This window comes from Hippocampus bargibanti, linkage group LG04 (assembly GCF_051943395.1).
Source record: "Hippocampus bargibanti isolate YZ-2025 linkage group LG04, ASM5194339v1, whole genome shotgun sequence".
Classification (NCBI taxonomy): Eukaryota; Metazoa; Chordata; class Actinopteri; order Syngnathiformes; family Syngnathidae; genus Hippocampus; species Hippocampus bargibanti.
Genome location: NC_142737.1, coordinates 30848609 through 30866181, shown reverse-complemented (window position 1 = coordinate 30866181; position 17573 = coordinate 30848609). Strand labels below are relative to the sequence as shown.

The 17573-nt window shown below is 45.4% G+C and overlaps 1 protein-coding gene across 3 annotated transcripts in view; it reads left to right on the top strand.

Moving 5' to 3' along the window:
* Positions 1–17573, top strand: part of top3b (DNA topoisomerase III beta) — a 71908-nt gene that overhangs the window by 8853 nt on the left and 45482 nt on the right. For all 3 annotated transcript variants that reach the window (XM_088995110.1, XM_088995108.1, XM_088995109.1), the window contains exon 2: positions 2999–3130. In XM_088995110.1, the coding sequence (XP_088851236.1) occupies positions 2999–3130 (132 nt within the window). The remainder of the gene's footprint in view (positions 1–2998; positions 3131–17573) is intronic.

The following is a 17573-nucleotide window of genomic DNA, read 5'->3' as shown; positions in this document are numbered from 1 at the left end:
GACATTAGGGATATATAAATAGGGCCGATATGACCAGTCAGACTTCAGTTCGCTGACGAAGCCTCTTGGATAGGAGACGAAACGTCCAACACCTTCAAAAAGTACAGATGACGGCTGAAGAAACCTTCTCATCGATTAAAAAGGGGTGTTTACCTGTTTCAACATCAACGGCTCCATTCCAATAAAAATTGCTCATTGAACATCAACGGCCATCTAAGGTCAGTATCATCCAATCAAAATTGCGCTTCCGCCAACTGCAGCCCAAACAGGAAATGAACAGTGAAAAAGTGAGATTTTGTTGTATTTAGTTTTATCGGCGAGACAGATGCAATCATCAAAAGAGCCATTTATGGCTTGCGAGCCATAGGTTCCCAACACCTGGCCTAGTCACTCATTTATTTGGCTGTGTGTGCATGTTTGTATCTCAGTGTATCATAAAGAACATTGAAACAACAACATTACAATAAGTTCGACAAAACATTCAGTCAATAAGGAAATTAATAACGTACCGTGTGCACCTTATTAACCGAAAGTAGATAAACGACGTATACTTGAAACTTTCGTTGCTCTGCTTGTCTCTCTCTCAAGACTTTCGTTACTCTGCTTGTGTCTCCCTCTCGAGACTTTCGTTACTCTGCTTGTGTCTCTCTCTTGAGACTCGTTCTCTATCTAGCGGTCGCTCTCCTTGTGTCTCTCTCTCGAGACTTTCGTTCCGTCTGTCTCGCCGTACTCGCTTTTATCTACAACACCTGACACGGAAGCGGAAGTGACAATGACAAACATTATAAAGTATCAAAGACGATTTTTTAGAAAAACACACATATAACGTTTCACATATAGACATTAAACACTTTTACAGAACAACAAGTATATATAAATTATATTTTTGTTGTCGTGGCAATCAACAACCAGATACCCGCCAGTTGCACTCAGGTTGTCTCCTGGTATCAGCAAATATAACCATTTTTAGACTGTTTTAATGCAGACAAGACTGTTTCAATGCAATTTAAAATGAATGCACATGTCATACAACACACTTTCAAAGTTGTTAATTGCAATTAATAGCTTGGTTACCCAATTGACTCATGAATAATCATGAATTAATCGTTCATTTTATGTATTCTGAACATACAATCAAATATTTTTTTCATAGCATTGTTCAAAGGCAACAAATGTTTACCTAATACAAATTGGTTGTGTCAAATAGTTCATAGATTTAATGTAGCCACAAGAGGGCACAAGCCAGTGTCTTATTGTGCCGGTCCCAAGCCCGGATAAGTACAGAGGGTTGTGTCAGGAAGGGCATCCGACGTAAAAAAAATTGCCAAAACAAATATGCGAATCAAACCTCTGAATTCCATACCGGATCGGTCGAGGCCCGGGTTTACAACGGCCGCCATTGGTACTGCTGACCTTCAGGGTGCCAGTGGAAAATGGACTACTGTTGGTCGAAGAAGGAGAGGAGGGAGGTGTGCCCGGAGGAAAAGAGAGAAATGGAAAGGTAGGAACTTTGAATGTAGGAACAATGATAGGTAAAGGTCGAGAGCTGGTTGACATGATGCAGAGAAGGAAGGTAGACATACGGTGTGTCTCCAGGAGACGAGGTGGAAAGGGAGCAAGGCTAGAAGCTTAGGGTCAGGGTTTAAGTTGTTCTATCGTGGTGAAGACAGAAAGAGAAATGGAGTTGGGGTTATCTTAAAAGAGGAGTTTGTTAGGAATGTCTTAGAAGTAAAAAGAGTATCAGATAGAATGATGAGTCTGAAGCTAGAAATTGAAGGCGTGATGTTCAATGTTGTTTGTGGGTATGCCCCACAAGTAGGATGTGAGCTGGCGGAGAAGGAGAAATTTTGCTTGGAGTTTGATGAAGTCATACAGAACATCCCAAGAAGTGAGAGGGTTGTAATTGGTGGAGACTTCAATGGACATGTTGGCGCAGGAAAAGATGATGAGGAGGTGATGGGCAGGTTTGGACTCCAGATGAGGAATGCTGAAGGACAGATGGTGGTTGACTTTACTAAAAGAATGGAAATGGCTATTGTGAATACTCTCTTTCAGAAGAGACAGGAACATAGGGTGACCTATAAGAGTGAAGGCAGAAGTACACAGGTAGACTACATTTTGTGTCAACGGCGCCATCTAAAGGAAATCAGTGACTGCAAAGTAGTGGTTGGTGAGAGTGTAGCCAGACAGCATAGGTTAGTGGTGTGTAGGATGACGCTGGCAGTGAGGAAGATGAAGAAACAAAAGGCTGAAGTGACGGCAAAATGGTGGAAGTTGAAAAAGGAAGAGTGTTGCATGACATTTAGGAAGGAGGTAAGACAAGCACTGGGTGGGCAAGAGGTCCTTCCAGATGACTGGAAAACTACAGCGAACATAATCAGAGACACATGTCGGAAAGTACTAGGTGTATCGAGTGGAAGAAAGGTAGATAAGGAGACTTGGTGGTGGAATGGGGAGGTGCAGGAGTGTATACAGAGAAAGAGGTTAGCAAAGAAGAAGTGGGACAGTGAGAGGACGGACGAGAGTAGACAGCAGTACAAGAAGATGCAGCGCACGGTAAAAGTAAAGGTAACAAGAGGCCTATGATGACTTGTATGCTAGGCTGGACAGCAAGGAAGGTGAGACTGATCTTTACAGGCTGGCGAGACAGAGAGACAAAGAGAGTGAAGGACCTGTAGCAGGTTCGGGTGATTAAGGATAGAGATGGCAATGTATTAACAGGTGCCAGTAGTGTGACCTCGGATAGCTTTTTTTTGGGAGGTTGACCGTGGGCCCCCATGTTACATAAATTGTAAATTGTTGCGACCAAATAGGATCCCTACGCTTTATGAAAAGGTTACATAAAATCATGCCTGTCCTTGCCCTTTAACTTCATTTACTGTCCTTTCTGAAACAGGGTTTTTAAATACACCATGTAAATATCTATGGTCATTATTCCAAAATCATGCATTTTTGATCAATCGACCAACACCTGTTCTTTCTCTTTTTCTCGATTCAGGAACTTGTACAAGCCGAAAGGGGCTCAATGCATCATGCTTTGTGCATGAGTTCACTGGCAGCTTCCAAGGCCAAACAGTACGTTATAAGATGACTTCTGTTTGTGGACATGTGTTGGGTCTGGATTTCTTAGGTGGGTAATTATTCCTATTTCATCTTTTCAAATTTGTTTATTATTTCAAATTGATGCCTTTTATTTAGTATTACTGGATAATGACTGAACAAACATGGACATGTGGTGTCGCCGGTGTGCACTGCGTCCTTGATGTCTTTCAAGCCCTTGATCTCTTGGATGTGCGTCTCAGCCTGACGCATGTCCCATGCTTGAAAATGGTATAAAAGTATCCGTCGCGGGACAGAGAGAATTCAGAATCATCTCGGACTCTCAAAGAGACTTGCAAAGACCAGCACAGGCACCCCCGGCATGAGCCGGGCGTGACAAAACGCCCTGCTTGACTCCACGCCACGCTCAAGCTCTGGGACACATCACATCTGCGTGTCATTTGACAACAAACCAACTTACGATTAAAGAGAACCATCAAACTCTTTAGACACCCAACCGTTTGAAACTACAGTAAAGTCTCGTTATATCGATATCGGATATATCGATAGTGCGCTATGCACGCACGGAGTACATGCAAACAGTGATATATCTCCCATATCGATATTTTTTGACTCCCTTGAATATCGATATAACGAGACTTTACTGTAGTTTATGAGTGCGCATGTATCAGTGACTCATTCGTTTGACTCTAATAACAGTGGTGCTGATGCCTCTAAATGCTTAGAGGCATCAGCATCAGATCCATTCTATAAAACTGCAACGTAACAGAGTTCAAAACAACAAAAAAAGATTCACTCGGGTCAACTGATTCAAACACCCTGCATTTGGTGGTACTGCTGCACGTAAGAGCCATTTTCCTCACAGGTCTGTAGTTGTCATGGTTACACAAACCCATGCACATATCGGCACGACTCACTGACAGAGAGGGTTCTGTTTTATTTGAATGAGATGGGTCACATTGGTGATACATTTGCTGTAATTTGTGCTCTCTGCTGTACTTTGCTGGCACAAACATTTTAATTCAGCATTTGCAAACTTTGTTTTGTCCTGCTCGCCCAACTTTGAGAGTCAAATGAAAGACTTCTTCACCATATCAGCCGTGTTTCTGGAGAAGAGCCTTGCTCTATCCAACATCGTCACAACACATTCAACTGAGCAGATTTGCAACATGCAATCTTATTGTAATGAAGACTCTGCATTTCCAAGTAGCAAGAATACCTTCCCTCTTTTACATAAGCTCCACTTCGTTTGAAGGTTATTGTGTTTCCCAAGTATGTTTTGCTTAGGGTAGTGTATTGGATTTTACAAGTTTGCATAATACATTACAAATGACAGCCCCTAGTATGAAAGATTATAGCTTTGATCAGCTCTTTAGCGTGCAGTTCATGCATGTGTGCTCAAACTATGGCTTGTACTACGATAGACATTTGACTGCCACGCAAGACAAAATAAAACAAAATAAAAGTCAGGAGATGGTCAAAGTGAGAAATGAGGGTGTTGAAAAATAGATGTCTTTAATGTTAATACATTTGGTTGATAAATAAATTATTCTTCGTAGTTATTAAACACTAAACTAATACCACACTTCAAAAGATTTGTGAATAACAATTATTCAACCCTGTAAGCAAAAATAGTGTCTACCACTAAATGCAGTGTCTGAAACTCATGACAAAAAGTTAGTGGACACCCGGGCAGACAAGTCTGAAAAGTTGCCAGCCAGGCCATAAAGATGCCTCCCTGATTTTTCACAACTTAAAACACAAATACGTCTAATGGCCAAAAAAAATATAAACATTGTTGCGAAATTTACACGGTTTTTTATAATTAAGGAAGTACCAACTACAAATTCTCCCTTGCCTAATTTATGGCAAATATACCTTGCTGAAGACTTTGCTCCAGTCGTCGTTTGTCGCCAAGGTGTACAATGCAACGATTGCATTCTGTTGTCTGCTCAAGGCTATGGCTTTCAAAACTCTCAGGTATAGTTTTCAGTGATGGTGCCGAGACGTTTTGAAAGTTGTGCCGAGACGTTTTGAAAGTTGTCTGCCCGACGTAAAAGTTGTACGCCCCGGGCCACTGGGCAGACGCTATTTCAAACACTGCTTAATGTGTTGTGCCGATTCATGAACATGTCACATCATTGATTCTCAAGTAAAAGTTTTAAAAAGGTCAACATCTGACACTTTTTTTCTGTCAACCTGAAGATGGACATATTTAGTGCAGTGGTGGATCTCGTCTTACTGTGATTGTGGGGAAACTATTCATTCACCTTATAACCATTAACAGAAGACAGTTGTCTAGCACTTTAGCAAATTAATATAAAATACATACCTTCATGATTGATTAATAAGTTAAAGGTGAATAATATTTAAGTGGGAGTGGCCCTGTGATCCAGTTGTTAGCACATTGCCTTCACATTGCAGAGGGTGTGGGTTCGATACTGTCTGCCCCCTTCCTGTATGGGGTTTACATGTTCTCCCTAATTTTCTGTGCGTTTTTTCTACGTACTCCGATTTCCACCCACATTCCAAAAATATGCATGGCCTACTGATTGAACATTCCAAATCCCTAGGTTTGAGTGTGAGCACGGATGGTTTTTCATCTCTTTGTGCCCTACAATTGGCTAGCAACCAGTTCAGGGTCTCCCCCGCCTACTGGCCGAAGACAGCTGCGACCTTTGTGATGATAAAGTGGATCGTAAAATTAATGAATGAATAACATTATAATGTCCCTCGTGTTTACCTTTGAACAAAACATTCGGACACCCATGGGTTAATAAGAATGACCGTTTTTTTATTAGGGATATTGATAACATCTACTAAAAATGTAGCCACAAGGGGGCAAATGTAGCCACAAGGGAGAAAATGTAGCCACAAGGGGTCACAAGCCAGTGTCTTATTGTGCCGGTCCCAAGCCTGGATAAACTCAGAGGGTTGAGTCAGGAAGGGCATCCGACGTAAAAATGTTTGCCAAAACAAATATGCAAATCAAACCTCTGAATCCCATACCGGATAGGTCGAGGCCCGGTTTAACAACGGCCGCCATTGGTACTGTTGACCTTCAGAGTGCCAGTGGAAAATGGACGACTATTGGTCAAAGAAGGAGAGGAGGAAGGTGTGCCCGGAGGAAAAGAGAGACCTTGGGACCTTGTGTTTAACTCAACTTCCGCTTCCGGGTCGAGCATACGCTGGCGCGCTTATGCTGCCGCTGCTTTCCCGCTAAATGTTTTTAACTTCTTTTAGCCTTTTTTAATCTCTTTTTAGCTTTTTTACGAACCTCTGTGAATACCAGACAGTCACCAAACGAACGTTGGCTATCGATTCATCTCATGATTCCGGTCACTTATCCGGATCACAGACGAAGCCGCATTATCTTCTCCACCCACCTGTTCCCGCTGTCGAGGGCTAACCTGGCCGCTGCCTCTCTCTCAGTGTTGCTGGTGAATATCATGTCGCTTCTCCATCGACCTGTTGGACGGCTACAGTACTCGGCGGCGGAGCTGCTGAAGTTCCGCTCCCGATTGACGAGCGTGCCACTGGCGATTCTCCGGTTCCCGGAAATCGTACGTCGCCCTTCCCGGAGGTATATCCACCGCGGATCACGTCGAGGCTTTCACCTCGATGGCTTCAAGGATATCACCTCCCTGTGGTCATCTGTCCGCCAGCCGCACATAAGGAGCAGCCGCTCTGTCGATCACCGTATGTTAGGCCTGGCTAGGTCGGCTAATGCGCCTCGTAGTGGGGACGCCACCAGCTTCAACTTCGGCCTCATCAACGTCCGCTCGCTTACGGGCAAGGGGTGTCTTATCCAGGACATTCTAATTGAACGTAAGCTTGACTTTTTTTGTATAAATGAGACCTGGCAAATGGCGGGAGACTTCTCCGAGCTCAACGATGCGACTCCGCCAGCTTTGTTTACATTTCTAAGCGCCGCCTCTCAGGCCGCGGAGGTGGTCTCGTGATAATTTACCGCAAGAACTGGAAAATCCTTCAAGTTTCACTCCAGGAAACCGTATCATTCGAATGCCTTGCATGTAAAATGTCTGGACCCTCACCCACTATCGTAGCCACTGTATACCGTGCACCAAAACCACATTGTGACTTTCTAAAAGAATTCTCTGATGTCCTCACACACCTCTCCGCCCTGTCACCAAATGTAATTATTCTCTGGGACTTGTAATTATTCCCCTCACTAAAGAATTCACCTCCTCACTTGACAGCTTTGGTCTGCATCAATTCTCGGACTTTCTCACCCACATAAAAGGCCACACCCTGGACCTCATTTGCATGTCTGAATCAGAATCAGAAAACCTTTATTCGTCCCACAATGGGGAAATTTGCAGTCTACAGCAGCAATTGAAAAGGGATGGGGTCGGGGTGGGGGTGAAATGATAGAAAACAAGATATTCTAAGCATAACAAAATAAGAATGTCAACTGTATACTGTGCAAATGTAAATGTGCAAAACCGTTCCATAAAAAAACTGTACATAGTGCAAGAATAAGAAATGCATTTTGATATATTGCATAAACCCATATTTACATGTGTCCATTTTTTTTCACATGTGATCATTGAGAGTTGCAAAGCCTGACAGCAGTCGGTAGGAACGAGCGGCGGTACCTTTCCTTCTTGCAGCGCGGGTGTAATAGTCTCTGGCTAAAGGACCTACCCAGTGCTGTCAGGGTGGGCAGGAGGGGGTAGGAGGGGCTGTCCATCATAGCCTTTAGTTTAGCTAGCGTCCGTCTGTTGCCCACCTCCTCCAAAGAGTCCAGTGAGCAGCCCAGGACAGAACTTGCCCTCTTGACAAGGCGCTCCAGTCTTTTCCTGTCCCGGGTGGTGATGCTGCCTGACCAGCAGACAATTCCATAGTGGATGGCTGAAGCCACCACAGAGTCATAGAAAGTCTTAAGGAGTGACCCCTGAACTCCAAAAGACCTCAGTTTCCTGAGTAGGAAGAGGCGACTCTGTCCCTTTTTGATTAGGGCATCCGTGTTTGTAGACCAGTCCAGTTTATTGTTGAGAGTAACACCCAGGTACTTGTAGGAGGTCACCCTCTCAATGTCCCAACCCTGGATGTTCAACGGTGCAGGTAAGGATTGTTTCCTGCAAAAGTCCACCACCAGCTCCTTGGTTTTCCCAGTGTTGATCTGGAGGTGATTCTGCTGGCACCAGTCCACAAAGTCCTTTGTCAGTCCCCTGTACTTCTATCGTCTGTAATGAGGCCGACAATAGCTGAGTCGTCAGAGAACTTCTGAAGGTGGCAGGTTGGGGTGTTGTAGTTGAAGTCCGAGGTGTAGAGGGTGAACAGGAATGGAGCCAGGACTGTCCCCTGCGGCGCTCCGGTGCTGCGGAGAAGCCTGTCCGACGCACAGTTCTTTACCCTCACGTACTGTGGCCTGTTTGTGAGGTAATCTGTAATCCAGGATGTGAGGTGCTGGTCGACTCCGGCATGCAGCTTGTCCCCCAGTAGATTTGGCTGGATGGTGTTGAAGGCACTAGAGAAATCGAAGAACGTGATCCTCACCGTGCTCCCAGTATTCTCCAGGTGCAGCAACGCCGTATGGAGGAGGTAGGTGATGGCATCCTCCACACAGATGCTGGGCTGGTAGGCAAACTGTCGCGGGTCCAGCGATGAGCTTGCCAGCGGTCGCAGGTGGGCGAGGACGAGTCGCTCTTCATCAGGTGAGACATCAGCACCACCGGTCTGTAGCTGTTGAGCTCCTTTGGGTTGGCAATCTTGGGCACTGGGACCAGGCATGACGTTTTCCACAGCTGTGGAACTCTGCTCAGCTTCAGGCTCAGGTTGAACAAGTGCTGGACAATGACTCGGAGCAGGTCTTAAGGAGTCGGGAACTGATATCATCCGGACCTGCTGCCTTCCTCACTTCCATCCTCCTCAGTTGGTTCCTCACCTGTGCAGTTGTGACAGACAGGTAGGAAACGGGAGGCAGAGTGGCGGCTGAGGGTGTGGCAACGGTTGGGAGGGCAGTTGTTGGTTGCGGGAAGCTGGTCGTGAGAAGGGGCAGGGAGGGTAACGCCACAGTGAGAGTTGGTGCAGGAGCAGCTACACGTGAAGTTGACGGTGGGCCGGGGGCGACAGGCGTCTTGTCAAACCGATTGAAAAAGCGGTTGAGTTCATCTGCCCAGTCCTTGTCTTTTTCGTTCAATGTCACTGGGCTTTTGTGGCCTGAGATTTTTTTCAGGCCCTTCCAGACACCAGCGACATTGCTGACTTGCAGCTGCTCCTCCATTTTCATCCTGTAGGCCTTCTTTCCCTCTCTGATCTTCCTCCTCAGTTGGATCTGCACAGCCTTCAGTTCCTCTCTGTTGCCCGACACAAAAGCCCTTTTCTTTTCCTTCAGGAGGGCTTTTATGTCGGGCTTAATTCATGGTTTGTTGTTGGAAAAACACTGCACAGTCCTGGTGGGTACGGTGTTTTGTTCACAAAAGTTTATGTAGTCTGTGATGGTGTCGGTGAGTGAATCAATGTCCTCCCCATGGATCTCAGTGAAGAGCTTCCACCTGGTTGACTCAAAACAGTCCCGCAGAGCTTCTTCAGCTTCTGTGGACCATCTTCTGACCGTGCGGGTCACAGCTGGTTGCCTCTGGACAAGGGGATTGTACACAGGCTGGAGATAAACCATATTGTGGTCTGCTCTTCCGAGAGGGGGGAGGGTTTGGATTGGATTGGATTGGATTTGCCTTTATTAGTCTCACAGTGGAGAAATTTACATTTCACAGTTTGTATGCATCCTTGGCGTTTGAATAAAATAGGTCCAATATGTTATTGTCTCTGGTGTCACAAGTTACATACTGTGTGAATGTTGGGAGGTTGGATTCCAGGGAAACATGATTGAAATCCCCTGAGATGATGAACAAGGCGTTGGGGGACTGGGTTTGTAGCTTGATTACAACAGTCATGAGGGCATCGGAGGCAGCGCCGCCATTTGCCGTAGGGCAGGGGTGGGCAATTAATTTTTATCAGGGGCCGCATGAGAAACCTGAATTGTGTCAGAGGGCCACCAACTCTCTTTCATTGTAAATTCTCAAATTAAATATTTTGAATAGCTGGTACTGATAATCAGACGAATAAAGCACTCTGTAAATATTTATATTAGGTTATGTGAAATTGTGGTGTATTGGTTAAATAAGAAAAACAATTATTGAACCAGTGCAATTTATTTTTAACTTGTTAATCTCCACAAACAATAACTTGTAATGTTTTCCACCTCATGTTGCCTCTTCAGTGAGAATAATCCAGTCTGTTCTGGGCTTGAACAAGGGCATTGAAATCTGGCGGATTGTCTGAAGTGGCTATCCGAAGGACAGCTGAGAGGTGGTCATCAGTCATAGAGGATCTGTGTTTGGATTTGTTGAACTTCATAACTGAGAATGTCTGTTCACATTGATAGGTAGATCCAAAGAGGACTAGGATCCTCTGAGCATGCCTCCTCAGGTGTGGAAAATTCTCCTCTTTGAGGGCGGAGTAAAAGTCCAGCAATGAGACTGACTTGAAGTGATCTGCCAGAAGTGTGTTAGACTGCAGATCAATGAGTTCCATCTGAACTTCACTTGGTGCATCATCCACACTGCAGTTGAAGGGAGAAGAAACCATGTGCATTTCACTATCAAGAGTTTTGAAATCTTGAAATCCTTGAAACCCTAGCACGCTCTTCACCAGACAGATTTCTGTATTTATCTTCATGCTTGGTCGTGTAGTGGCGATTCAAATTATATTCTTTAAACACAGCAACCTGTGTACCACAGACTAAGCACACTGCTTTACCTTTAATTTCTGTAAAGAAATATTTGACAGTCCATGTCTTGTTGAGAATACGGCATTCGTTATCAACTTTTCTTTTCTTGGGGTGTGCCGACATCTTGAGCCTTGAGGGTAACCTGGCGAACAGGATCGCCTTCACTCACTTCCGTGTATACACGTAAGACTCTTGCGTATATACACATAATACATAGAGTCTACGTCGTGCATACGTAATGACCTAACGCTTTTCAAAATAAAAGTTACATCATTTTTTTGTTTAATTTATGGCGTTTATGATTGGCCTCACGCGGGCCGGACAGGGACGTACAAAGGGCCGGATGTGGCCCGCGGGCCGTAATTTGCCCAGGTCTGCCGTAGGGGGAATGTACGCCGTCACGGCTATGACGTGTGAGAATTCCCGCGGCAGGTAATGCGGCCGGAGGCTAACGGCTAGCAGCTCGATGTCGAGTTTTTCCTTGACCGTGATGTGCCCAGGGTTGCACCATTTGTCGTTCACAAATACAGCAATTCCCCCTCCTTTCTACTTACCGCTGCCTTCATTTCTGTCCGCTCCAACTCTGCGTTGGCGTCCGGAGTGATTGCCGATAGCCATGTCTCCGTGACGAGTAGCAAGCTGGCTTCCCGGTACTCCCTCTGGTGCCGCGTTAGCGCCGCCAGTTCGTCCATTTTATTCGGGAGCGATCTCACATTCCCCATGATGACGGACGGGAGAACGTGTCGATATTTCCTCGTTCTTTTGCGGCGATCTTTCCCGGCCCGACATCCTCGTTTCCTCCTCTTCAGTTCGTCGGGGATGTCCGGTGCGGCGGCCGCTAGTCCGCTATTAGCCCGCCATGCTAGTAGCTGGTCTCGACTGTAAACAATGGGATTCCGAGTGCGAGTGGTTTCCCCGTTAACAGGAGCGGTGAAAAAGTAAAAAATAACGGCGATGAGCAAAAGAGAAGATGCCCATCTCCTCTCCGTAGGTTTAGGGAACGAAATTAGACAAAGCAAAAACGGAAAAGTAAATAAATGAAAAGGTAGACAAGAAAAGGAAGGAGCTGCTGTGGAGGCAGCCACACAGGGGGCGCCATCAACAAAGGGAATTCTGGCCTTATCCCAAAGAATTCCACGGCTAATGAACTTCCTATAACAGACCATTTCCTGGTTTCATTCAATGTTTGTCAATGTTTTCATCACCCTCTCTCTCCCCAAACCACCCTGTGTCATCACATGTCGCAACATCAAGGACATCACCGTTGCCACCCTCGCTGAGATGATTGCCACCCTGACTCCGGACTACAACTCATCCCCTGATGAACTTGTTTCCCGGTACAACGCGGACCTCACGAACACCCTCAACGCCCTTGCTTCTGTAAAGTCACGGTCTGTCCAATTTACCCGGTCTGCCCCCTGGTTCACCGCCTATCTCCGCTCCATCAAGACAAAAACTCGCCAACTGGAAATACTTTACAGCAAGACCGGGCTCACTACTCACAAGGACATGTACACAACTCACCTCACCCATTACAAGGACTCAATCTCACGCGCAAAATCGCAATATTACTCTGGACTCATTGACTCTAATCCTGGAAACTCACGGGCCCTCTTTTCCCTCTATCACAAAATCATACAACCTCCTATCTCTCTCCCCTCACACTTTTATTCATCTGGAACATACAACTCTCTGCTTATGTTTTTTTAGTGAAAAGATCAACAAAATCCATCAGGACCTTGGGTCCTCTGTCCCCCCCTCTCCCAGCCTTTCTACTCCTTCCCAACTACTTTCCGCTTTTGAACTCCCCCATCCCTCTATAATCTCAGACATTTTCACCAAAATCCAAGAACTCCTCCTGTCAACTCGACCCCCTCCATACTATCCTTATCAAGTCCTGCCTACCCTCGCTTCTCCCATTTATTTCTACCATAATTCACTCCTCATTATCAACTGGAATTGTTCCTATCCCATTCAAAACCGCAGCTGTCACTCCAATCCCGAAAAAACCTGGCTCAGATCCAAACGATTTCAATAACTTGAAAAGACAGTTGTGTCCCAGCTTTACTCTCACCTCACTCACAATAACCTCTACGAACACTTACAGTCTGGTTTCCGCCCCCGCCACAGTACTGAATCAGATCTCATAAAAATCACGAATGATCTTTTTGTGGCAGCCGATGCCCGTTCACTCTCCATCCTCATCCTTCTCGACCTGACCTCAGCTTTTCAGAATCAGAATCATCTTTATTGCCAAGTATGTAGAACACACAAGGAATTTGTTTCCGGTAGAACACGCTGCACTAGTATCGTTGTAAAAAAAAACTGCTAAGTGGCACTATACAGTTCCATTTTGGCTACTGTTGAAAGAGTTCAAAGAGTTCAAAGAGTTAATGGCTTGGGGGAAGAAGCTGTTTAAATGTCTGCTGGATTTGGTGCGCATGAATCGGTAGTTTTGACACCATTTCCCACCCTATCCTGCTCGACAGACTTTCCACCCTAGGCATCACCCACACCCCACTTCGCTGGTTTCATTCCTATCTCTCTGATCACTCACAATTTATCCAAATCAACTCGTTCACCTCAAGGTCCTCTCCTGTGTCCCCTGGTGTGCCTCAAGGGTGTGGCCTTCACTTTCACTGCTTCGCGGATGACACCCAACTCTACCTCTCCAGCAAACCCGACGCCTCTCTTCCACCTTCATCCCTCTCACTTTGCCTCTCAGAAATTAAATCCTGGCTTTCCCATAACTTTCTCAAGCTTAACAGTGAAAAAACTGAACTTCTCCTTGTCGGTACCAAATCCACCCTCCACAAAACTATCAGTTTCTCTCTCACCATTGACAGTTCAACCGTTTCGCCCTCCCCTCAGGTCAAGAGCCTGGGTGTCATCCTCGATAGCTCACTATCATTTCACTCCCACATAAATAACATCACTCGGTCTGCTTATTTCCACCTCCGTAATATTAACCATCTCCGTCCCTCGCTCACCCCTCACTCCGCTGCTATCCTTATCCACAGTCTCGTCACCTCCCACATCGATTATTGTAACTCACTTCTCTTCGGTATCTCTTCGGTATTCTCTTTGGTGGGCATCAGACGGACGCTAGCTAAACTAAAAGCAATGACGGACAGCCCCTCCCACCCCCTCCTGCCCATCCTGACAGCTCTGGGTAGCTCCTTTAGCCAGAGACTATTACACCCGCGCTGCAAGAAGGAGAGGTACCGCCGCTCGTTCCTACCGACTGCTGTCAGGCTTCACAATTCCCAATGATCACATGTGAAAAAAAAAACCAAAAAAAAACTGGACACTTGTAAATATGAGTTGTTGCAATATATCTAAATGCATTTCTTGATTCTGCACTATGTACAGTCTTGTTTATAGAACGGTTTTTGCACATCTACATTTGCACAGTATACAGTTGACATTTTTATTTTGTTATGCTTAGAATATCTTGTTTTCTATCCTTTCACTCCCACCCCAACCCCATCCCTCTTCAATTGCTGCTGTGGACTGCAAATTTCCCCATTGCGGGACGAATAAAGGTATTCTGATTCTGATTCTGATCAATCAGAAATTTCTCCATAAACTCCAACTCGTCCAAACTTCTTCAGCCCGGATCATCACTAGAACCCCCTCCTTTCACCACATCACCCCTGTCCTCCAGCAACTCCACTGGCTACCTGTTAAACATCGAATCAAATTCAAACTACTTCTGTTCACATTCAAAGCCATCCATAAACTTGCCCCTCCCTATCTTTCTGACCTGCTTCAAATCTCTGTTCCCTCTCGGATCCTCATCCTCCCTTCACCTCTATGTGCCCTCTGCCCGTCTCACCATGATGGGATGCCGAGCGTTCAGCCGCTCTGCTCCCAAACTCATGCGTCCCAACATGCGTAATATTGACTCCCTCCCTATTTTCAAGTCCCACCTCAAAACCCATTTGTTTAAAATTGCTTTCAATGTCTAGTTCAATCTGCTATTTTATTATGTATCATTTTACTTATGGTTTTATTGTTATGTGCTTTGTTTTATTGTTTTTATTGTAAAGTGCCCTTGGGTGTTTTGAAAGGCGCTTGAAATTAAATGTATTATTATTATTATTATTATGATTATGATTATTATAGAGAAATGGAACGCCAAGCGTATAGAACTAAGAGTAGGAACTTTGAATGTAGGAACAATGACAGGTAAAGGTAGAGAGCTGGTTGACATGATGCAGAGAAGGAAGGTAGACATACTGTGTGTCCAGGAGACTAGGTGGAAAGGGAGCAAGGCTAGAAGCTTAGGGTCAGGGTTTAAGTTGTTCTATCATGGTGAAGACAGAAAGAGAAATGGAGATGGGGTTATCTAAAAAGAGGAGTTTGTTAGGAATGTCTTAGAAGTAAAAAGAGTATCAGATAGAATGATGAGTCTGAAGCTAGAAATTGAAGTCGTGATGTTCAATGTGTTTTGTGGGTATGCCCCACAAGTAGGATGTGAGCTGGCGGAGAAGGAGCAATTTTGGTTGGACTTTGATGAAGTCATACAGAACATCCCGAGAAGTGAGAGGGTTGTCATTGGTTGAGACTTCAATGGCCATGTTGGGGCAGGAAACAAAGATGATGAGGAGGTGATGGGCTGGTTTGGACTCCAGATGAGGAATGCTGAAGGACAGATGGTGGTTGACTTTGCTAAGAGAATGGAAATGGCTATTGTGAATACTTTCTTTCAGAAGAGACCGGAAAATAGGGTGAACTATAAAAGAGGAGGAAGAAGGACAGAGGTAGACTACATTTTGTGTCAACGGCGCCATCTAAAGGAAATCAGTGACTGCAAAGTAGTGGTTGCTGAGAGTGTAGCCATAGGTCGGTGGTGTGTCGGATGACGCTGGCCGTCAGGAAGATGAAGAAACCAAAGGCTGAAGTGAGGACAAAATGGTGGTAGTTGAAAAAGGAGTGTTGCATGACATTTAGGAAGGAGGTAAGACAAGCACTGGGTGGGCAAGAAGTCCTTCCAGATGACTGGCAAACTACAGCGAACATAATCAGAGACACGGGTCTTGGTGTATCGAGTGGAAGAAAGGTAGATAAGGAGACTTGGTGGTGGAATGGGGAGGTGCAGGAGTTGAACTAAAGGTAGCAAAGGCCAAACAAGAGGCCTATGATGACTTCTATGCTCGGCTGGACAGCAAGGAAGGTGAGACTGATCTTTACAGGCTGGCGAGACAGAGAGACAAAGCTGGTAACGACCTGCAGCAGGTTCGGGTGATTAAGGATAGAGATGACAATGTATTAACAGGTGCCAGTAGTGTGATGGCAAGATGGAAAGAGTACTTTGAAGAATTGATGAATGAAGAAAATGAGAAGGACCAAAGAGTAGAAGACATGACTGTTGTGGACCAAGACGTAGCAAACATTAGCAAGGATAAAGTGAGGAGGGCGCTGAAGAGGATGAAGGGGGAAAGGCACTCGGGCTTGATGATTTACCAATCGAGGTATGGTAGTGTCTTGGATTGGATTGGATTTGCCTTTATTCGTCTCACAGTCTCACAGGAGACTGGAGAGGTGGTGGTGGTGTTCATGACTGGGTTATTCAACAAGATATTAGATGGTGAACAGATGCCTGAATAATGGAAAGGAAGTGTACTCGTGCCCATTTTTTAAGAACAAGGGAGATGTCCAGAGTTGTACTAACTACAGAGGAATAAAGTTGATGAGCCATACAATGAAACTATGGGAAAGAGTAGTAGCTAGACTAAGAGCAGAAGTAAACGTTTGTGAGCAGCAGTATGGCTTCATGCCAAAAAAGAGTACGACAGATGCAGTGTTTGCTTTAAGAATGCTGATAGAGAAGTGCAGAGAAGGTCAGAAGGAATTGCATTCTCTTCGTAGATCTGGAGAAAGCGTGTGACAGAATGCCCAGAGAAGAACTGTGGTATTGCCCAGAGAAGAACTGTGGTATTGCATGAGGAAGTCTGGAGTGACAGAAAAGTATGTCAGAGTAGTGCAAGACATGTATCATGACTGTAAGACAGTTGTGATGTGTGCTGTCGGTGTGACGGAGGACTTCATGGTGGAGGTGGGACTCCACCAGGGGTGAGCTCAGAGCCCCTTCTTATTTGCTATGGTTATGGTCAGGCTGACAGACGATGTTAGACAAGAATCTCCTTGTACCATGATGTTTGCAGATGACATTGTGATCTGTATCGAGAACGAGGAACAGGTGGCGGAGAAACTAGAGATGTCGAGATATGCCCTCGAAAGGAGAGGAATGAAGATCAGTCGCAGCAAGATGGAATATATGTGTGTCAATGAGGGGGATGCAAGTGCAAGAGTGATGCTACAGGGAGAAGAGATAAAGAAGGTGGATGATTTTAAGTACTTGGGGTCAACTGTCCAGAGAAATGGCGAGTGTGGGAAAGAGGTGAAGAAGCATGTTCAGGCAGGCTGGAGCGTCTGGAGAAAAATGTCAGGTGTGATGTGTGACAGAAGGGTTTCAGCTAGGATGAAAGGAAATGTGTGTAAACCAGTGGTGAGACCAGCCATGATGTTTGGACTGGAGACAGTGCCACTGAAGAAAAGACAGGAAGCAGAGCTGGAGGTAGCGGAGCTGAAGATGTTGAGGTTTTCTTTGGGTGTGACCAGGTTGAATAGGATCAGGAATGAGTACATTAGAGGGACAACTCACATTCGAGGCTTTGGAGAGAAAGTCAGAGAGGCCAGACTGAGATGGTTTGGACATGTCCAGAGGAGAGAGAGTGACTATATCGGGAGA